This window comes from Vulpes lagopus, chromosome 1, assembly GCF_018345385.1.
Source record: "Vulpes lagopus strain Blue_001 chromosome 1, ASM1834538v1, whole genome shotgun sequence".
NCBI classification, from domain to species: Eukaryota; Metazoa; Chordata; class Mammalia; order Carnivora; family Canidae; genus Vulpes; species Vulpes lagopus.
In genome coordinates, this window is record NC_054824.1 from 26,210,010 (window position 1) to 26,234,355 (window position 24,346).

Below are 24,346 nucleotides of genomic sequence, written 5' to 3' on the forward strand. Positions count from 1 at the left end.
TACATACCTTGGCAATATTCTATTTAAAGCTGACATTAAAACCTGCTTACTAGTTATTCTCAAGTGTCCATGCAATTAGCATATTCTTCAAGACAAAAGACCAATGGTTTTTATTCAATTCAGAAAACGTTTATTGGGAATTTCATGGGCAAAGGACTAGGGAAGAGAGCAACTGGTCCCTGCATTTATGGGGTGTATCCTCTAATGTGGTAAAGAAAGGTTAAAAAGGTAAAACACAGGCAAAATCAAACAAATGCTGTTAAGCAGGTATAAAATAACCCCAAGGAAGCTCTGAAATAAGAGCTAAGTGTCACGGAAACTCTTGAAGCTACATGTAATGTTTATACGAAAAGTCTATTCCTCAAAACCATAAAGTCTTCCCACGCAACAAGTTCCAGTGCTTTAAGAAAGTTTCTTTGAACAACTGTTGAAAGCTACCATATAAGGATTTAAAGAGTTATTTCCTTTTCATTAACCCCTATGAAAAAGTATCAACTAGTGCTGTTTCAAAAAGAAAAATTTTAAAGTTTATTATATACTGACAAAATAAATAGCATGAGGAATTCAGTATTGTATTTGTATATAAAAACAACTTAATTCTGGGGTAGAGTGCCAAACAATGAAAAGTTCTAAGATAATTATTTAAAAATAAATACTTGCTGTCAAAACAACCTCTAAGACATGAGTTACTGATATGCTGAAGTAGAAACTGAGCAATCAAATAGCTGCAACGTGACAAACAAGACAGGACACCTTTATTTCAACAAACAGTTATTATGTGTAAGACACTATGTGGGATCCTATGATATTAAGATATAAAGCCTACCTTCAAGAATTTTACAGCTGATGAAGATTTTAATGGTTAATATTAAAATATGAAAGCTAACTTCTGTAACTATAATTTATTTCACATGCTTCTGAAGTTTGAGACTAATTCTCTTTAATGTATCTCCTACAGAAAAAAACATCAAGCCAAAACATATTTTATGAACTCTGGGTAGAGAAAGAGACAACTATACTTTCTGAAGCTAGCTAGTAAAAAACATTCTTTTTTATTAATCAATTAATCAAAACCTACTTGAAGCTATAGTATATACAGCACAGTCTAGTGCTTGAAACAAAATTTAACATTCTTGAAAATAGTCCAAGACAACTAAGAACTAAACTGTGTACTTCTATAAGGTAGAATAACAGCACTAAATAAGAGAGACACAGCATGTGTTTTTAGTTATAGGAGAAAAGCATGGACTTTGGAATAAAGAATCTTGATTTAGATAACTACTCTGTAATATTAGCTGTATAAATTTGGGTAAATAAAAAGTATGAGCCTCAGTTTCCTCACCTTTAAAATGGGAAAAAATATACCTACCCCCACAAAGTTTTCATAAGGATTAAAAGATATGTTAAATTCTAATAAGGCATATTGCAGATGTTCAGCAATTAAATTGTTTCTAAATACAAATTAGGGCATTTTGTTTTCCCTTACTAGTCTGGCAAAGTCCTAATTAACTCATCTTAAAAAACAGTGCAATATTCAACCATCTATCTAAATGTACATCTTCATTTAACACACATTTATCTAACATCTACTATATGCATGACATTATTGTTAACAAGAGCTGCAATTAATGCTTGTTACTCCTTAGAGTTTTAAAGTGTAACAAAATAGTTTATGAAGGATAAAGAAAATGGATATAAGGTATGCCTATATGAAATCTAATAGGTAAATACTCTCACCTGCACCAGTGTCTGAAATTGTTCCCACTGTTTATCTGATAACTCGACAGGCAGACACAGTAAAAGTTCAACACAGCTTCTAAAAAACAAAAAATTGGTATGGATACAAATATTTATTAAAATTCAAAGTAAAACAAAATAATCCCAGTATCATAGATACCCAATAACTATTCTATTTAAAATTAAACCATCATAAGACTGAGAAACAGAATTAAAACAAAAAGCTAAATTTAACTTTTTTATTTTCAAAGGTCTACTCACAATGCCAAGCGTTCCAGAACCAATGCTACATTTTCACATTCAGAGGTAAGATAAGGTCGCGCTTTAACATAACTTTGGATAGCCACTGTGTATACCTCCAATAAAGGTAAAGGATCTTCTGAAGTTTTCCATTTCTCTGCATATTCAAGGAGTGTCTGTTTTGGAAGGAACAGTAAAAGGTATTCAATGTAAATCAAAATACACACTCGCTAATCAACTGTTTTTCTTTCTTGCCTGAGAAATTTTGAAAAATAACATTTTTTATTTATAAAAACAAAAAATAGCTTACACTGATTAAAATATTAAAAGTAATAAAGCCACAGTCTTATTTCCAGCAGCTCTCTGTTGGAGAAAAGATTAGTGTTAATTCATCCAATAATAGCGTAATTTCATGAAGGATAAGTAGTACAAGCATTATCTTTTCTTCCCTAGCAAATGCCACCTTCACCCCAAAACTTCTAAGTAAAAGATATTTTAAAAAGAAGATACCTAGACCAGCTTGACCAGAAGGCATGCAGTAAAGAATTTCAAATATTTACATTTCTATTTTTCATATAAGGAACATAAAATTCAATGCCTAAAATAAATAAATTGCATATGGTCAGAAGAGACATGTAATTTTTCAGTTAATAAAAAGGACAGTATAACATATTATTAGTTTTATAACAAACTTAATCATTTAAAATTTCATCTAAAGTACTTTAACATACATAAAATCAGTATTAAAGATACTAAAGAATGATATGGTTAAGTAACTTTTATAATAAAGTGTTTATTTTTTAAAATAAAAAACTCTTTATCCTTTAAGGAAGTAAATCTTTCAGATATACCTTATCAGAATTACTAAAAGTAAACAAAACAAAAACACCAAAAAAAAAATTATCCTATAGAAGGAGAAGGTGGAAGAAACTGGCAGCAGCATTTTATTTTAAAAAATATTTTATTTATTTATTCATGAGACACAGAAAGAGAGAGAGAGAGGCAGAGGGAGAAGCAGGCTTCATGCAAAGAGCCTGATGCAGGACTGGAGCCTAGATCCTGGGATCATGACCTGAGCCAAAGGCAGATGCTCAACTACTGAGCCACCCAGGCGTCCCTGGCAGCAGCATTTTAAAAGACACCCATATTCTTAAATCTCTAGAGCTATTCAAATTGTGTGTTACTAAAAAGTATTATCTAAAAAGTTCTATGATTATGCTAAATAAAGGACTAATTGTTTCTATAATATAGAAAACTGCCATAATTAGTCCTTTTCACACTTCAAGATTTAAGACTCATCTCATCACGTGGAAATTTGGGTGTCCTTTTCCAAGAAAAAAAGGTTATCAGGGTATCTTACATGAAAACTCCATGAGGGCTTGTATCAACTGACATACAGAAGCTTTTAAAAAATATGTAGAAAGGTAGGAAGGTGGGAAGGAAGTTAAGAAGTTAGGAAGGAAGAAGTTACATTCTACTATCAAACACTCAGAACACTGCTTGTCCTCTTTATTACCTTTAACAGTAGTAAGTGATCAGAAAGAACAGGAAGGAAGGAAGGGTAATCTGGTAAATTAAAGAGCAACATAATAACAACTCACTTCCTGAGCAGTCATATATTCATAAACCGCCATCCTCTCCAAATTGGATAGAAAGTGCAGGTAACCTGGAGACCCAAGCACTTGCTTGCTACTAACATCTGAAGTGAGAGCAGTCTTGTGTGACTAAGCCCTTTAAACCTGTGGGGTCGGGATCCCTGGGTGGCGCAGCGGTTTGGCGCCTGCCTTTGGCCCAGGGCGCAATCCTGGAGACCCGGGATCGAATCCCACGACGGGCTCCCGGTGCATGGAGCCTGCTTCTCCCTCTGCCTATGTCTCTGCCTCTCTCTCTCTCTCTGTGACTATCATAAATAAATAATAAAAAAAATTTTTTTTTTAAATAAAAATAAACCTGTGGGGTCTCCCGCTAAGCTCAAGTAGTGAGTGTCAGAATTTAATTGTAGGACACCTATTTGGTGTTGGAGAGTTAGAGAAATGGTAATGGGAAAGAACACATATTTCGTGTTAGCAGTAAAAAAGAAAAAAAAAATCCCTCAACAGAACTTATAAATATCTATATCGCCCATGAAGGGCTCCCTGCTCAGCAAGAAGCCTGCTTCTCCCTCTCCTTTTGACCCTCCCCTCTTGCTCGTGCAAGCGCACACTCACTCATGCTCCTTCTCAAATAAAAATAAAATCTTAGGGATCCCTGGGTGGCGCAGCGGTTTAGCGCCTGCCTTTAGCCCAGGGCGCGATCCTGGAGACCCGGGATCGAATCCCATGTCGGGCTCCCGGTGCATGGAGCCCGCTTCTCCCTCTGCCTGTGTCTCTGCCTCTCTCTCTCTCTCTCTCTCTGTGACTATCATAAATAAATAAAAATTTAAAAAAAAAATAAATAAAATCTTAAAAAAAGAACTTATAAAAATCCAAACCAAACCTACCAACTGAGTGGAAAGATCAGCATTTTGGGATGGTTTTGTAATCATCCATTTATTTCTAGGAATGAAATAGAGTATAATGTTCTGTTTTTAAGGTTGGTTTTAATATTTTCCTTGGGCATTTTATGGTGATATGGCAGAGGATGACCTCACATCTTTAAGAATTTCAGAATTAACACCAACTATGCATACAATTCTTACTTTAGTTAGCACCTTTCTACACAAAATTACTAAATATTATTTTCCTTTTTCTGGAAAAACATGTTTAGATGTCTAGAGAATTTCATGCCTGGCAAATGTTCCTAATCTAACATGGATTTGATTCAATGCTTAGGTTTCCCTTATTAGTCCTCTTGCAATAATGAATCAATTTCCATAATAGATTTAATTTTTCAATGGAAAAGCAAATATATCATACCAATTTCCCAACGACTTTGAAATTATAAGCTTCTTCCTTTTCCTATCTCCTAACTGAAAGAAACCCTAAAGAGGTCATACATTTCTTTTTATTTTTTTTAATTTTTATTTATTTATGATAGTCACACAGAGAGAGAGAGAGGCAGAGACATAGGCAGAGGGAGAAGCAGGCTCCATGCACTGGGAGCCCGACGTGGGATTCGATCCCAGGTCTCCAGGATAGCACCCTGGGCCAAAGGCAGGCGCCAAACCACTGCGCCACCCAGGGATCCCGAGGTCATACATTTCAAAGGTCCTACATTTCTCTATATATGTACATATCTAGGCATGCTTCATTTTATTGCATTTCATTTTATTGTGCTTCAGAAGTATTGCGGTTTTTTAAAAATTGAAGGTTTTTGGCAACCCTGCATTGAGCAAGTCTATCAGCACAATTTTTTCAACAGCATTTGCTCACTTTGTGTCTGTCACATTTTGGTAATTCTTGCAATATTTCAAACATTTTCATTATTATTATATTTGCTATGGTGATCTGTGATCACTGATCTTTGGTGTTACTATGGTAATTGTTTAGGGCACCACAAACCGCATCCATATAAGACAGTGAGCTTAATCTGTAAATGTTGCATTTGTTCTGAATGCTCCACTGACCATCTCTCTTGCTCTCCTAGGCCTCCCCTATTCCCAGAGACATAACAATATTGAAAGTTGGATAATTAACCCCACGATGGCCCTCTAAGTATTCAAGAGAAAGAAGAGTCACATATCCTTCACTTTAAATCAAAAGTGAAGACTAGAAGTCTTTAAGTCTAGAAATGACTAGACTTAAAGAGGAAGGCAGTCAACAGCTAAGACAAGCTGAAAGGTAGGCCTCCTGTGCCCAACAGCCAATTTATGAATGCAAAGTTAAAGTTCTTGAAGGAAATGAAGAGTGCTACTCCCACAAACACACAGATGTTCGTAAAGTCAAACAGCTTTATTGCCGATAGGGAGAATGTTTTAGTGGTCTGAATAAAAAAATCACCAGCCGCAACATTCCCTTAAACCAAAGCCTAATCCAGAGCAAGATCCTAACTCTCTTCAAACTGTGAAGGCAGAGAGGTAAGTGGCAGAAGAAAAGTCTGAAGCCAGCAGAGGTTGGTTCAAAGAAAGGTTTAAAGTTTAAGAAGCCAACTCTAACATAAGAGTATAAGGTGAAGCAGCAAGTCATCCAGAAGATCTAGCGAAGATCATTAATCAAAAGTGGCTATAGTAAACAACAGATTTTCAGTGCAGACAACACAGCCTTCTATCTCAAGAAGATGCCACCTTAGGGCTTCCTTAGCTAGAAAGGACAAATCCATGCCTGGTTTCAAAGGTTCAAAGAAAAAGCCCACTCTCCCATAAAGGGCTAATGCAGCTGGTGGCCTTAAGTTGAAGCACATGCTGAAGATCCTAGGGCCCTTAAGAATTATGCTAAATCTACTCTGCCTGAGCTCTATAAATGAAACTTGAGAGATAGCACATCTGTTGACAACATGGTTTATTGAACATGTTAAGCCCACTGTTGAGAAAAAGATTCCTTTCAAATATTACCACTCACAGACAATCCACCTGGTCATCCAAGAGCTATGATGGAGATGTATAAGATTCATGTTCTTTTCATACCTGTTAACATCTGTTCTGCAGCACAGTTTAAACATCTGGTTTAAATAACCAAAGAGTTATTTAAACTTTCAAATCTTATTATTTAAGAAATACATTTCATAAGGCTAGAACTGCCCTAAACAGTGATTCTTCTGATGGATCTGAGCAAAGTTAAGTTGAAAACATTCTGGAAAGAATTCACCATTCTAGATGCCATTAAGGACATTCGTGATTCATGGGAAGAGATCAAAATAAGTATTATTAAAAGGAGTTTGAAAGAAGCTGATTCCAATGCTCATGGATGACTCTGGTTCAAAACTTCAGTGGAGGAAGTAACTGCAGATATGGTGGACAGCAAGAGAACTACAAGTGAAACCTAAAGGAGTGCCTGGCTAGCTCAGTGAGAAGAGCATGTGACTCTTGATCTCGAGGTTATGAGTTCAAGTCCTACATGGGGGTAGAGGTTAAATAAAAAAAACTTTAAAAAAGTGGAGCCTGAAGATGTAACTCTATCTGCAACCTCATGATAAAACTTGAACACATAAGGAGTTTGCATCTTATGGATGGGCAAAGAAAGTGGTTTCTTGAGATGGAATCTACTCCAGGTGAAGATGCTATGAAGACTGTTCAAATGACAACAAAGCATTGAGAATATTACAGAAATTTAAGTTACATAAACTTAAGTTGATTAAGCAGCAGCACGATTTGAGAGGATTAATTCCAACTTTGAATTAAGTTCTATTGTGGGCAAAGTGCTATCACACAGCATCTCATGCTACAAAGAAATTGCTGGTGAAAGGAAGAATCAATCAAAACAAACTTCAGTGTTGTCTTATTTTAAGAAAATACCAAAACCACCCCAATATTCAGCAGCTACCATCTTGACCAGTCAGCAGCTATCATGAAAGCAAGACCCTCCACTTGTAAAAAGATTAAGACTCACTAAAAGCAGATGATGGTTAACACATTTTATCAATAAAGTATTTTTAAATTAAACTAAGTACAAGGATGCCTGGCTGGCTCAGTCAGTGAAGCATGCAACTCTTGATTTTGGGGTTGTATGTTCAAGCCCCACATTTGGTGCAGAGATTATTAAAAATAAAATCTTTTAAAAAATTAATTACGTATTTTTTAGGCATAATGCTATTGCACACTCAATAGAATACGGTGTAGTGTTATTTTATGTGTACTGGGAAACCAAAAAATTCACTTAACTCATGTTATTGTGATATTTGCTTTACTGCATTAGTTTGGAATTGAACCTGCAATATCTCCAAAGTACGCTTATACCTACACTTTCCCCAAGACCTACATTTCTTGATATGTCTAGCTCTGCAAAGAGTACTTATACCTTACTTCTTCCCTTTATGAATTGAGTTCTACTGTCCTCAGATGAAAGAAGTTTTTAAACTTAATTCTAATTGGGAAAAAGAAAAAAGGTAAGTCCTTATGGATTTAATAGAGTCTGAAATGATGAGAAACATAGAATGTTGGGCAGCCTGGGTGGCTCAGTGGTTTAGCGCCGCCTTTAGCCCAGGGCCTGATCCTGGAGATCTGGGATCAAGTCCCACGTCAGGCTCCCTGCATGGAGCCTGCTTCTCCCTTTGCCCACCACCCCCCTCTGTGGGTCTCTCATGAATAAATAAAATCTTAAAAAAAAAAAAAAAGAATGTTGGAATCAGAAAGTACCTTAAAGACTTTATCACCTCACTTTATAAATGAGGAAAGAGGAAGAGGAAGCAGATTCTGGTGAAAAAGAGACCACTCAGGTGGCTATTTAATAGTCTGGGAATAACATAACTAGGGAGAGGGCAGAAAGATGACAGCAGATTGAGACAGAATGAAAAAAGTGATGATATACTCATAGTGATTACATAGAAGAGAATAAGTTAAAAAGCAATTATCTAGGGGGCAGCCCCGGTGGCACAGCGGTTTAGCGCCGCCTGCAGCCCAGGGTGTGATCCTGGAGACCGGGGATTGAGTCCCACATCAGGCTCCTGCATGGAGCCTGCTTCTCCCTCTGCCTGTGTGTCTCTCTCTCTCTGTTTCTCATAAATAAATAAGTAAATCAATCTTTTTTAAAAAAAGATTTAGATGTATTATTTAGATGTATAAAACTTTGAGAGTTGATATTTATAGCCAGCAAGTATATTAATAGTAGAGCTTCCCTTGCTTCTCAAGACACTAAGATCAATAGAACCACTGTGAGACTGAAGTATCCCCAACACATCAGTTAATAAATTATCCTTTCTTCAATTAAAAAAAGTTACTTAGTGATATCTATTGCCTTACTCTATACAAGGGCTTTTAGGTGGAAATCTCAGAATGGTCAAGACTCCTATTCTTTTCATAGAATTAGAAGAGACCTTAAAGATCATTTAATTGTCTTTTACAGAGTAGTAATTAAAGGATCCAGTGACCTGCATACTATTAATAGAATTGGTAATTAGCAAAGCCCATTACCAATTGGCTTTGAACTCTTATTCTCTGTGAAACATTCTGTCCACTACAAACAACTACTGTTTGTGGTAATGTATGAGAACTATAAATTTGTGGTATTACTTTATAACTACAAAGTACCTTTTACCCAATTTGCCAGCTATACTGGAATTAAAGAAACTTTACCAATCAAACTTATTTTAGTTGGAAGTCAGAAATTCTGACTCAAAGCAGCATACATAAGAAAGGTTTTTTTTACATAATAGGGAATTAAGAGGAAGGGCAGTTTCCAGAATTGGTTAGTGTAGTAAGAAGCTCAACAATGTCTTCAAGACTGCGATGCACATTGGGTGTTGTATGTTAAGTAATGAATCACTAAAGGCTACGCCTGAAACAAATATTACACTGTATATTAAATAATTGGAATTTAAATAAAAACTTGAAAGAAAAACACAAACAAATATAAACAATGTCTTCAAGAACCCACTTATGTCTGCACTCTGCCATCCTCGGGTGGTACCCCCACCCAATCCCAGGCTTGAAAATAGTGTAACAGGTTTCTTACCCAGACTCAGCAATAACCAGAAAGATGATACCATCTCTTCATGTGCATCTCATTTAGGAACAAAAAAACATTTCTCAGAAACCCAAAACCCAATTCCCATCAGATTTCTCCTCAGGTCTTACGGGCCAGAATCACATCACATACCTATGTCAAAAATCACCTAGCCATCATGGAACCCGATGGTTGACTTTTAAACCACTCAGAACCCACTCTCCAACACTACAGATTGGGAGGGACTGGTTCTCTGAAGCATAAAGCCATGAGGAAGGAAACTGTGAATAAAATCAGGGTTCTATGAGGACAGTGAAGGAGAGGCCAGTCTTACACTTCGGTTGTCTCACTAATGGTTTTTATGTCCCTTTGCCCTCAAGAATGAAGAAGTGAATGTTTATGTGTATATATGTCTGTATTTTATATTTTTACATACATATAAACGTTTTACATACATATATGTTTTACATACATATAAATGTTTTACATACATATAAAAGAGATAAAGGGGGATCCCCGGGTGGCTCAGCGGTTTGGCGCCTGCCTTTGGCCCAGGGCGTGATCCTGGAGTCCTGGGATCAAGTCCCGCATTGGGCTCCAGGCATGGAGCCTGCTTCTCCTTCTGCCTGTGTCTCTGCCTCTCTCTCTCTCTATCATAAATAAATAAATAAATCTTAAAAAAAAAAACAACAGAGTTAAGAGTCATTGTAACCTGGTTTTGAGAGAAGTGGCGGGGGGGGGGGGGGATACTATAGAAGATAAGAGCTAGGGAAAGAAACTTAAAAGTTTTCCTATATGGCACCATATTGCTTCCATTAATGAGTAAACTATAAGGAAATTTAAAACTGTGTTATATGAAGAATAAGGATGCTAATCTGGATAACATTTACTGAATATTTACTATAGGCTAGGCACTGTTCTCAGAGCTTTACATGTAGTATCTATCAGCAATTAGATAAATTAGAGTAATATATTAAAACAGACACACTGGAGTACAAAAAGGTTAAAGTAACAAGTCCCAAGACTAGTTAAGAGGCAGAGAAGAGATTCAAACCCTAATAGTTTGAATTTAGAGTTTAAGTTTGGAGAAATTTTTGATTCACAGCCAAATTAACAAGTTTGAAGACCTGTCATGTTAGAGAAGAGTAAATTTTATTCTATGTGGTCTCCTAGAACAAACCAGGACCACTAGGCTAAAGTTTGAAGGAGTTATATTCCTGCTTCCTCTGAGGCAGAGCCATCAAACAATTAGAGTTAACCAAAATAGGACAGGTTAGCATCCTGGGACAAGAGAATCTACCACAGTTATTCATGTAGGAGCAAGAGGACTCTGAGTTCAGGCTGCTGTCAAAGAGTCTTATTTTGGAGACTAGTTCTATCATAGTGGAAAAGACTACACTTACTGTGTGGGGAGAGGGGTGTCCTAAACCAGTAGTTCATGGAAGTTTTGATTGCTGTATTATTTTTAAATTATTTGAATTAGTTTCTGATATTTAAAAATAAGTTTTTTTAAAGGGGAGGATGGAGAGGGAAAGAAAGAATCCGACTTGGGGCTCCAACACACAACAGTGAGATCATGACCCCAGCCAAAATCAAGAGTCTGATGCATAACTGACTACCAGGCACCCTAAAAATAAGTTTTCCATAAAATTTGGATTTCTGGCTTTTCTTTTTAAAAAATACAGAAATCCTGGCAACTTTGGGCCCATATTCCACCATGACAGTAAGCAGCTGGAGCTGACTGATGAGTCAGAGACCTCGGGCATAAACTTGCTGGTTGCTAAAAGCCTCACCTAGATGTCTCCCTCTTTAAGCGACCTATTGGACTCCTACAAGGTATTTGTGGTCATAGCCTCTACTCTGTGGCCCTATAGAGCAAGCCTAGAGAGAGAAAGAAATATAAGTAAAAGAAAGACTAAAAGACTGTGCTCTAACACAGTGTTTTGCAACCTTTTTCCTTACCATCCCCTCCTAAGGAACTTTTTGATTTTTCTTCCTAATGAACCCCTATCTCCAATGAAATTTTAATACCCAGATGTACTGTGTACCTGTTTATGGGACACAAACTATTATAATATCTAAGTTTTTTTTTTTTCCTCTTGAAGAGCCAATGTTTACCATTGGGGAAAAAAAATGCACACTTTAACATTTTGGCTCTTGTACCTATTTCTCATTATCTAAGTCAGCAGAGACTGGAATATATATACTCTAGGGAGAAAGATAGTATAGATTAACTTCCTCCAGCAGCTTCCTCTTGTTCCTCTAAAGATTATTAGGAGAGAAAACAAAAAAATTTTGAATAAAACCACAGGAGTGTTGAATTTAATGAACATGAGGAGTAAATCCCATTATCATCCAATGTAACGGCGAAACTAAAAAAAAAAAAAAAAAAGGTGAGACTAGTGGAGCATTAGATATGTTTACACTGTTATACTCATGTTCAGTTCCAGTTTATATCTAGGATTGTCTAGAGTAGAAGCCCTCAAAAGTTTGACTTCATGATTCTTTACTCTCTTGAAAATTACTGAGGATTCCAAAGATTTTTTATGTAGATTATAACTATTGATATTCATCATACTAGAAATGAAAACTAAGATTTTAAACTATACATTTTTGAATGGATTTTAAAAAACAATAATAAAACTATCATGTTACTATAAATAAGATATTTTTAGTGGAAAAAACTGTTCAAAAAATTAGTAAAAAGTTAGTAAAAACTTTCTTCAATGTTTGACTTAGAAAAAAGCAGGATTTGCCTATTTCTGCATTTAATGTGCTGCAACATCACACATCACATAACCTCTGGAAGACTCCACTGTACACAAGTGAAAGAAAGCAAATAACATCTTATAGTTTTGACCTTTTGGACCCCCAGAGCTTTTGGTGTGTAATGCTCTTTAAATTTCAAAGTTATTAAAATTTATTTTAAGGTTTTGTGTAAAAATCGTGGATCGGATACACACATTTTTGCACCCTGCTCTCTCCAAACTTCACTAAAACAACAATATTTTAGAAGTGGCATAAACCCACATAAACTAAGAAAACAGAAATGGAGAAAAGAGAAACAAAATTTTATTTTACTTTTTTAAGATTTTATTTATTTATTCATGAGAGATAAAGAGAGAGAGAGAGGCAGAGACACAGGCAGAAGGAGAAGCAGACTCCCTGTGGGAGCCTGATGTGGGACTCAATCCCAGGACCCTGGCATCATGACCTGAGCCAAAGGCAGATGCTCAACCACTGAGCCACCCAGGCGCCCCTGAGAAAATGTTAAACACTAAGGAGCATACAGAAGAGTGGCACTCTAAGAAAAGTGACTCCTAAGGAGACTACATAAAGACACTAACCACAGGATCACCAAAGGCTCAAGAATTGGGAGCACTAGGTGCCTCTAGAAATGGAGGTCTAGGAAGAAGACCGGTTGAAAGCCTATTTAAGTGGTTAAGCTTAAATCTTTGATTTCCTAGTTCCTCTCCAGAGCGAGGTGACCCAATCTATGAACTATTCTTCTCTATTGCCAATAGAAGCTTATTCTGTAGAGTTTTCTTTAAAAAAGGGGGGAAAAACCCCACAGTATCTCTATACAATTGAGGGGAGGTATCTTAATTTTATAATAAGGCATTGAATCAACTTTACACACTGGCTATAGAGGCAGCTCCCTTTCTCAGGCCTTTTCCCAAAATCACTGTCAGAACCTCCAGAGGCTTTAGTGGAGTCCTTCTCTCGGAACTCAAGAGAAAGGACCCAAAGATTCTCCCAGGCCTTTCCCAGAAAAAACAAACAAGCAAACTCAGCTTGGTTCCCTTATGAAGACTACAACAAACCATAGTTAGGAGCTTGGAGCTCTGAATGATTTTTTCAGCAGTATACCTTTAAATATGCACAGCCAAAGACCAACTAGACACTTGAGGATAGCATCTAAAGAGTGAGAAATCAAAACAAACAGTAAAACAACAACAACAAAAAAAAACAAAAACACATCAGAAAACCCCAAAAACAAAAAGAAAGAAACCTGGAGTGAGCAGAGACTATGAGACTAGGGGAGAAGACAAAAATCCAAAAAACTATCATTAATGTCTCAGAGGTGAAAGAATATATTAGACCTATGAACAAAAACACATCACCAAGAAATATATTTTTAAAAATTTTAATTAAAGTAATGGAAATGAAATCCTCAAGGCCAAGAAGATAAGCTGAGGAAATTTCCCCAGCAAGTAAAATAAAAGGGATAGGAGAGAAAAGAAAAGAAAATTTGGAGAACAGTGCTGGAGTCCCATAATTAACAACAGAAATTCCAGAAAGTCAAAACAGAGAAATGGAAGGGAAGAAATCAAAGAACAAGAACCTAAGGACATGAATTTTAATGGAAAGACTCGCTGAGTCCCATCACAATTCCTGAAAGTAGATCTGCAATCAAGGTACTCTTTCATAAAATTTCAGAGCTCAAGGGCAAAGAGAGGATCAAAATAAGCCTAAAGGAGGAAAACAGTAGACTTCTCAACAGCAGCACTGGAGCCAAAGGAAAAAGAAGCACTGCATTAAAAACTGAAGGGAAATTATTTCCATCCAACTATCATTAAGTATTAAGACAGCAAAGTCATTTTCAGACATGTAAGTTCTCAAAAATTTCACTTTCTAAGGACATTTTTCCAGGATGCTACTGAAGGGTGAATTTTGCCAAAATGAGAGAATAAAGCAAGGAAGATGTGAAAGTGATATTTAGGAAAAAGGGATTCTAACAGAGAGGCGATAAAGATCCCAGAAGAAAGCTGTAAAACAGGCCTGAAGAATAGTGCAATATAACAGATGGCTCTCGGAGAAATTTCTTCAAGATGAACTTGAAAGACTACCTTATGTGCCTGAATAAGCTGAGAGGAGATTTATACAACTGAAGGAAGAGTTTGGATTCAATTAGCAATACATATATAGAAAATTCATCTAAGGCAATAAGACAAGTCTCCAGAAAATGGCAACTAAACGAGAAGGAACATTCTCTACAAACACAAACAAAACATTTGCAAAAACTAACCACAAACTATTTAATCACAAGAAAAAAACCAAACAATTAATGTCATACATTTCATTGAACACAGTAAAATAAGGTTAGGAACTATTATCAAAAGAGTACCCCTACAAAGAAAACTACAAACTTGAAAATCTTTAAATGTACTTTTAAATCATGGTTGGAAGAAATCATAATAGAAATCAGAGAATAATACTTAGACTTGAACTATAGCAACAACACAACATACCAAATTTGTAGGATGCAGCTAAAGCAATCTTAAAAGGGAAATTTATAGATGCGAATGTTTATACTCTAACTTCTGCTATAGTTAAAAAAAAAACCCACAAATTTGCTTCAACACAGTATGAGCAAGACATAAATTTCCCATTTGCTTATGTGTGATTTTTTTTTTGGTGAGAAACATCAGGTAAAAGCAGAAAACTGAGCCCAGCTTAAATGAGCTGTATGAATATGCAAAATACATACAACTAAAAACATGTACCATCTATCTCAGTTCACCAGGTGTGTTGAGCCACATCTACGCACATAGTATTATACTTTCTGTCCAGTGTCAGAGAACTCTCCTTCCACAACCTCACAATAACTCACAAGCTGTATCCCTTCTCAAACCTACTTCCCCAAGCAAACCTCAGGTCTTTTTCAAGGTCAAGTACCACATTCATTTCATTTTAGTACTTACGTATGTTTAACCACTAAATGGATATAAAACAGGCAGCCCCGGTAGCGCAGCGGTTTAGCACCGCCTGCAGCCCAGGGCGTGATCCTGGAGACCCGGGATCGAGTCCCACGTCAGGCTCTCTGTGTGGCCTGCTTCTCCCTCTGCCTGTGTCTCTGCCTTTCTCTCTCTCTCTATGAATAAATAAAATAAAATCTTTAAAAATAAATAAATAAATGAATATAAAACAGTACTCTTACTTTTTTTATAAGGTTCTCTGTGGGGGGAGAAAGAAGGGAAGGGAGGAAGGAAGGGAGGGAGAGAGAGAATTAAGTTTCTGAGTGTTGTGTCTCTAACTCCATATTCTCCGTAAGCCTTGTGATTTTTGTTGTGCAATTCTGCATACAGTGATTGGTAGGAATACATATATTGTGATAAAACAAAACTGACTGCATTAGAAAAAAGAAGAATGAAAAACACTCATAGAGGATATCATTGGGACAAATAGAGAAGTCTAAACATATACTGTAATTAGGTAATATTATTCTGTCAATATTAAATTTCCTGAGTGTGAGGACTGTGTCTTTGGCCTGAAGAGATAAAAATATAAGGGGAACAATGTCATGATGTCTGCTCTTAAAAAAGTCCAGGAAAAAGAGAAAAGAACGTGTGAGACAAAGCAAATACAGCAAAATGTTAACAACTAGCAAATCTTGTGAAAAGTATCCACTGAACTATTCTGTAAGTTTTCTGTAATAAAAAATTTGGAAAAGCAAACTATTGGTGATAGCAAGTGTGGTAGACTGAATTCTCTATTGTTTGCATCCAGGTCCTATTATACATGACTTTGGAATACTTCCCAATACAGGTAGAGGGTATTTCCTTATCCCTTGCAACTTGTTTTAACCAAAAAGAATGGAGGAGTAATGGCAGGCCAGCTATAAGTTTAAAGTTCTTGCCCTGTCTTATGCTTCTACCATCACCATGAGAAGACATATCCAGCTTACCATAATCAGGAGCATGAGAAATAGATGTCATCCTGTTGTTCTGGTTGAGGTCAACTTGTGTCAGTCAACATCCAGCTAACCTTAAACCTATGCATTACTCCAGTCAAGACTCACAAACTGCCTAGCCCACCATCTCCTGATCTTGGATGAGTGAGCAGTACATGCTTACTGTTAAATGTCACTAAGATTTCTATGATTGTTATACAGAATTTTGTGAAAACTAAGTAGACAACTTAAGCCAACTGAATTTAGACAAGGAAGAGAATAAACTCAAAGTATAAAATATCTTTAAGTAAGTAAATAAATAAATAAATGAAATAGAAAATAAAGATACAAGAGAAAGGATCAGCAAACCCAAATTATGGTCATTTGAAAAGATTAAAAAATAAAGTATCTTTTGACAAAATTTATCAAGGGAAAAAAAAAGCACAAATTGAATTTAGGAATGAGAAAGAGACCACCACTACAAAGGCAATACAATTTTTTAACTTTTAAAATAGTACAATACCCTATTCCTTATTTGAAATGCTTAAAAATTAAATTTAAAAAATTTTTATTACTATTTAACTTAATTGATTTTCAATGATATAGCTTAAAAATCTGAATGGGAAATATTTTAGAAAAAGTTTCTATAAGAATCTCAAAAAAAAGTAGAGACTCCTTTACCCAATAAAGAAACAGAATCCAATTTCAAAAAACAAATATCAGGGATGCCTGGGTGGCTCAGTGGTTAGGTGTCTGCCTTTGGGCTCAGGCCATGATCCCAGTCCACGGATCGAGTCCCGGGATCGAGTCCCGCATCCCGCTCCCTGTTTAGAAGAGCCTACTTCTCTCTCTGCCTAGGTCTCTGCCTGTGTCTCTTATGAATAAATAAAATCTTAAAAAAGAAAAAAATTACCAAATGATTTTTACAGGAAAATCCAGCAAATAATCTGTTAGAAAACAGATCATCTCTTTATTATAGAAAAAAGGAAGGGAAAAATGGAAGGAGGGAAAACTCTCCTAATTCATTGTTTCAGGCTACTAAAACTTGAAAACTGGGTCTATGTAGTATCAGAAAAGAAAATCACAGGCCAATCTCACTTATAAACAGCGATTTAAAAATCCTAAGTATCACTAAATCAATACCTACAATAAACATTTAAAAATTTAAAAAATATCTTCAATCACAGAGTTACAGAAAAGTTGGAAATACAGTACAAAAATATTCCCTGAACCATTTGTAAATTAGGTGCCAACCTGATGTGCCACAGTCTTTAATTGTATTTCCTACAAACAAGGACCTCCTACATAAATATGACCATGAAAACCAGGGAATATTGATAAGTTAATGCCATTTAATCCTTAGCCACCATCTGAGTGTGCCAATTATCCCAATCATGCCTTGCAGAGGATACAATTCAGAACCATGCAATGTATTTAGTTATCATGTCCTTTCAGTCTCTAAGACTTATTTAGGACCCTTACACTATCAAAGATTATGGGCAATTCATTTTGTAGAATGTCCCTTAATTTGGGTTTGGTATTTTCTCATAATTGTATTCATGTTATGCTTCTTAGCAGGAATACCATGGAAGTGATAGTGCTTTCTTCTCATTGTATTAAGTAGTACCTGATCTCAATCTGTTCCATTATGATGTTCATTTTGATCACCTGATTTAAGTAGGGTCCGCCCTCCTTACTCCATTTGGGTTCGGACTTAGCAAGCCGGAACTGGGCTGTCTCACCCACCCCCCATCACCAGCCTTCTTCTGCTTAGGCTCTGACATCCTATGGCAAGGCTGCCCCTCTGCAGAAATGCCCCCCTCACCCTGGTCTGGCTCTGAGACCCCAACTCAGGCTGCTCCCTCCCCCTTCATGGATGTTCTCTACATTACACTTGAGCTCTAAATCTCCACACACAGCTATGTGAGCCACCTTTTTACGGAGCATTCTTCACCTTAACTGGGCTCTGACTCCCACCCCATTGAGCTATACTCTATGCAGATACCCTCTTTGTCTAATCTGGGCTTTGACACTCACTCTGGGTCAATGCAACACCCTTGCTGCCATCCCCAGATACCTACTTCATCTTACATAATGGATTAAAAATAATGACTGAGTTATTCGGGAAGAATGGCTACAATGTATTTTTAAAATGTATTCTGAACCCAGTAGGATTTACCCTAGCAATACGAGGACAGTTTTTTTTTTTTTTTTTTTAAGATTTTATTTATTTATTCTTGAGAGATAGAAGGAGAGACAGAGCCAGAGACACAGGCAGAGGGAGAAGCAGGCTCCATGCACCGGGAGCCCGACGTGGGATTCGATCCCGGGTCTCCAGGATCGCGCCCTGGGCCAAAGGCAGGCGCCAAACCGCTGCACCACCCAGGGATCCCCGAGGACAGTTTAAAATGAGAAAAATCAGGGCAGCCCCGGTGGCTTGGCGGTTTAGCACCGCCTTCAGCCCAGGGTGTGATCCTGGAGACCTGGGATCGAGTCCCGCATTGGGCTCCCTGCATAGAGCCTACTTCTCCCTCTGCCTGTCTCTCTTTCTCTGTCTCTCTGTGTGTCTCTAATAAATAAATAAATAAAAATCTTTAAAAAAATGAGAAAAATCTATTTACTAATTTACCATTATAATAGATTTAAAGGGGACATTATATGATTATTTCAATAACTGCTCAAACAAGTACATAGAAAAATGCAACCCAAAGCTCCTCAACATGATTGAGGGTATTCAATAAAACCCACAGCAAATCTCATGCTTATGGGTAAAGTGTTTAAGAGATTTCCCTTTAAAGTCAGAAATCAAATAAAAATGCCTGCAGTCACTACTTCTATCCAACACTGTAGGACTAATCAGTGTATTTAGGAAAAAAGTGAAAGTAATAAAGGCTGGATAGGAAAAATAAGAATGTCATTATTGGGGCACCTGAGTAGCTCATTTGGTTAAGCCTCTGACTCTTGGTTTCTACTCGGGTCACCATCTCAGCATCCTGAGAAGGAGCCCCGCTATGGGCTCTGCATTGGACATGGAACCCCCTTAAGATTCTCTCCCCCTCTCCTTCTGCCCTTCCCTTCTGATTCCGTCCATGCTCTCTAATAAATAAAATCTTTTTTAAAAAAAACTCATTACTGCAGACAATGCATACATAAGTTGAATTCAGTATAGCTGTAGGGTTGTAAAACCAAGGCAAAAAATTAATTCTGTTCACAAGTAAATAATATAATTGTCACAAGTGGAAAATATAATTGTCAAAAAATACCACTCATAAAACTAAACCTGTGATATACCTAGAAATAAATTTAACAAAATATTTTTAAGATCTAGTCAGAAAAAAATTATGAAACTTCACATAAAGACATAAAGGAAAGCCTGCATAAATGGAAATACCATATTCACGGATGTAGTAAGATAAAGTTTAAAGATGGTAATGTGACCCAAATTTAATCTATAAAACCAAAGCAATGTCATGAAATTCCCCATACAATTTTTCATATAACTTGGTAAGTGATTGTAAAATTCATACAAAAGGACAAACCAATTTTGAAGAGGCAGGTGGCAGTATTTGCCCTAATTAGATATATCGCAAAACTCACCCTAAAGAAAAATTAAGAATGTGATACTGGTACAAGAACAGATGATAGAAGAGAATTCGAGCTTTAAAACAGCACTAAGTACAAATAGGAACTTGGTAAATGAAAGATGTGCCATTGGAAATCAGTGAGTAAAGTACAGACTATTCCCCTTTCTTTCATTTTTAAGATTTTTAAATTTATTTGTGAGAGACACACAGAGACAGAGGCAGAGACATAGGTAGAGGAAGAAGCAGGCTCCCTGTGGAAGCCTGATGTGGAACTTGATCCCAGGACCCCAGGATCATAACCAGAGCCAAACACAGACATTCAACCACTGAGCCACCAAAGCATCCCCAGACTATTCCTTATAGAAATAACCAGTTATCAGGGGGAAAAAATGACAACTATTCCCAGCCAGAGCAAATTATGCCCCATATGGTTTGAATACAAAAATGTGAAAAGCAATATTCTAAAACTTTAAGAAGAAAACATAAGAGAATATCTCAAGGGAAAATGAAGGACTTCTTAAACAAGACACATAACACGGGGCACCTAGGTGGCTCATTCAGTTAAGCATCTGCCTTCACCTCAGGTCATGATCCCGGGGTCCTAGGATCAAGCCCGATGATGGGCTTTTTGCTCAGTGGGGAGTCTGCTCCTTCCTTTCTCTCTGCTTGTTGCTCCACCCCACCCCCGCTTGTGCAGGTGCTCTCTCTCTCTCTCTCTTTCTCACATAGTCTTTAAATTAAAAAAGAAAAAAAAAAAAAGACACAAAACCATAAAGGAAGACAATGACAGCTGCAGCAACATTAGAATTTAAAACTTCCATTCATCAAAACCTCACACACACACACAAAAAAAATCAAATGAAAAGCCACAAACTGGGAAAAAATATTTGCAACCCATATTCCAAAAAAATACTTATTTAATATATTCATAATATAAAAATAACTCTTACAAATTAGTAAAAAAAAAAATACACACAATCCAACTAAAATGGGCCAAAGATAGAAACAATTAGCTAAATGGCTAATCCACTGTAAAGATAAAATTGTGATCAACTAAAATCTCAGGTAAACTTTGGGGTAAAAGATACCTCTGACTAGAACTGGTAAAAGGTGAAATGTTAAAATCATTTCCCTTTAAGATCAGAAACAAAACAAAAATGCCTACTACCAGTGTTTCTATTCAACACCATAGGGCCAATCAGTGCAATTAGAAAAAGAAATGAAGGTAATAAGGACTGGAAAGGAAAAATAAAAATGTCATTATGGTAGACAATGCATACGTAAGTCCAAGAGAATCCCAACTACCAAGCTTGTCAGAAGTCTAATTTAAAGAACCAATGTTCATTTACAGCACTCCAACCCTCAAGTCTGTCTCTGTATCTCAGGTTTGAGTTTTCCATCACCATATTTTCTTCTGGGGGTGCTACTTTTATATACCTTTCTCCTTAAACAGTAAGAATTCAGGAGAGTTTCTTACTTACAATGAAATCCAAGATCCATTTTATCATCTTACTTCTATATGGTTCTGGTCCTGATATTTGTTGCCCCACATCTTAGTCTACTGTTCTTGGCAAATGGCCACTGTCATAGCTATTTCAGTAACACTTTAGTATTTTCAAAGAAAATCAATTACAGGAGCTTCCAGGATAAACACAAGGAGGTGCTAGGAGAGTGGCATCCCTGGAGAGGTCACAGAAACTTTGTGCCGTTTCCACCTACCTTGCCCTGTGCATCTTTTCCACCTGCCTGTTTCTGGGTCATAGTCTTTCATAATAAACCAGTAATCTAAGTTCCTATAATCATTCGGGTGTTAGGAAGATACATAGTAGCTGAGAACCCTTTCTTGTTAACACCATCCTCAGAATCAGCTTTGGAGATACTTTTACCCTGCCCATCTTCTGCAGCAACCAGGCATAAGTGCTGACTACTTATGGCTCCAGAAAGGCTGAAATTAATCTGAAGAGCACCACAATTCCTCTCACTCACTTGAAAAAAAGTTGCCACTGATATTTTTACTGGATAAAGGTCAAAAATGTTTCAATTCGCAAAGACTAATTGTTGAACTGGTGTCCTGAGGAAACAGTCCACAAGAACCAAAGCAGAAGTCTCATGCCAAAAGAATTGGCTACATTAGACCATGGTTTATCACCTTTTAAAGTCAAAACATTTTTTTTTCTTCTAGCCTACAAATATTTTTTTCAAAGTAATAAAGAAAAAAGCCTACACTGGCATTGAGTTCTGTGTCAATCCATGTCACACCGTAATCCATGATTTAAAACTGCGTAATCTTGAATAACCTACACCACTTTAATAAATAAAGGTTTACTATGACAAAGAAAATCAAATATGAATGACATAATTCACACTCCCATATACTCATTCTAGGAGTGAGGTAATCATTCAGAAACTGAACTTCTGATAGCTCTGAATCCTAAAAACCTCCAATACAGATGCTATAAACACTCATTCTCCAGAGTTTCTCAGACTCTAAGGCCTACTTTCTTCACAGCACTTTGGTGGCATGAACATCATGATCCCCAATTTCCTATTCTCTACCCTGACATGGTCCAGTTCCTGTAGAGTATATGCTTCGCTATAAGCAAGGCTTACACACATCCAACTAGATCAGTTTCTTGGTGTAGAAGGTGCAAATACTGCATCAATATGAAAATGTTTAACACTAAACTATTCATAATGCTTGAAACTCAATATAATGGAAATAGTGATAAAAAAAAAATGCCTACTACATGGGACACCTGGGTGGCTCAGCAGTTAAGCGTCTGCCTTTAGCTCAGGGCATGATCCCAGGTCCTGGGATCGAGTCCCACATTGGGCTCCTTGCAAGGAACCTGCTTCTCCTGCCTGTGTCTCTGCCTCTCTCTCCGTGTCTCTCATGAATAAATAAAATCTTTAAAAAAGTGCCTACTACATAACCTAGAGAAAGAATGTTTTTAGATCCCACCCAATGAACTAATTCTCATAATGCTATATAAATATTTCTGTACAAAGGGCACTGGAGAAAGTGCCCTTTCTGACCATGGAGTTTAATCTCCACATTTCTAACTTTGTATTTATATCCCAAGAACCATGACAGCGTATGTCTGGTGGACCTGTACCTTTATATCATGACTCTAATAGTCAAACACTCAGTAAAGGGAAAAAACATGGCTCAAGTCTAGAGGGCTGACTTTATTCCAACATACAGCTAAATGCCATATGGAAGGTCCAAAATCCTACAGGGGGAAAAAAAAAACCCTCTACACAAAATTTAACCTTAATATGTCCAGGAACCTGCAAACCCATTTATGCACATAACCATATTCAAAGAAGCAGAGTTAAGATGCCATAAATAATAACAACATGAGTTTCAATCTGAACTGACATGGGCTTAACCAGAAAAGGTATCAGAATCTACTGGGTATGTCTATCATGGGCCAATTGCCACATATATAACATCACCACTGCTATGGACTGAATACATGTGTCCCCTCAAAATTTATATGCTGAAATACTAACCTCCAAGATGAGTATTAGGAGGTGGGGCCTCTGAGAATTGATTAGTCTCTCGAAGGTAAAGCCCTGATGAATGTGAGTGTGCCCTTATAAAAGAGGTTTAAGAAAGCTCCTTTGCCCTTTCCACCATGTGAGACACAGCAAGAAGGCACTGCCTATGAACTGCAAAGCAGGCTCTCAACAGACAATGAATCTGCCAGTGTCTTGATCCTGGACTCTCCAGCCTCCAGAGCTATGAGAAATGAATTTCTGTTGTTTTTAAGCCGCCCAGTTTGTGTTATTTTTGTTACAGCAGCCTGAATGGACTAGTACACTTACCTTAGATCATGAAACACAACTGCAGGAAACTCAGCTTACAAGATGCTGGATTTCTTTCATTTCTGTAACTTTTAATAACTATCCTGGGTGGTAATTCATTAGAAACCAGTTTTCCCCCGGTCACTTATACTCCCTGATCCACAAAGAGCTCTGATTAAAAACAATTTAAAGTTACTTCTTTTTCTTAGGAAAAATGTTAATCAACATAAGCTGAACTATGACGGATGTGATCCATTCTCAACATAACAAATGGTACTGGGACAATTGGATATTCACATGCATAAAAAGGAAATGAGATCTTTACATCACATATAAAAATTAACTCAAAATTGACCATATTTAAATGAAGAGCTAAACCTATAAAACTTCTAGAAAAAAAATGTAGGATGAAATCTTCATGACAATGAGTTAGGAAAAGAGTTCCTAACACTAAAAGCATGATCTATAAAAAGAAACAGTTGAATTGGATTTCTTCAAAATTAAATATTTTACACTTCAAAAACTCCATTAAAAAAATAAAAAGACACAAATTCAGTAAAATTACAAGGTATGAAACCAAAACACAAAAATCCGATGCATTTATATACTAATAACATTATTTGAAAAAAGAAATTAAGAAAACAGTCCCACCAACAATAGCATCAAAACCAGTAAAATACTTAGGAATAAATTTAACCAAGGAGGTGACCTGTGACCTGTACCCTGAAAACTATAAGACATCAATGCAAAATGGGATGCCTGGGTGGCTCAGTGGTTGAGTGTCTGCC

At 36.7% G+C, this 24,346-nt stretch overlaps 1 protein-coding gene across 2 annotated transcripts in view; it reads right to left on the reverse strand.

Moving 5' to 3' along the window:
* The window catches only part of ZNF292 (zinc finger protein 292), a 101,087-nt gene that overhangs the window by 41,737 nt on the left and 35,004 nt on the right, over nucleotides 1-24,346 (reverse strand). For both annotated transcript variants that reach the window (XM_041747122.1, XM_041747130.1), the window contains 2 exons: nucleotides 1,999-2,153; nucleotides 1,738-1,816 (listed from right to left, as the gene is read on the reverse strand). In XM_041747122.1, coding sequence (XP_041603056.1) covers nucleotides 1,738-1,816; nucleotides 1,999-2,153 — 234 coding nt within the window. The remainder of the gene's footprint in view (nucleotides 1-1,737; nucleotides 1,817-1,998; nucleotides 2,154-24,346) is intronic.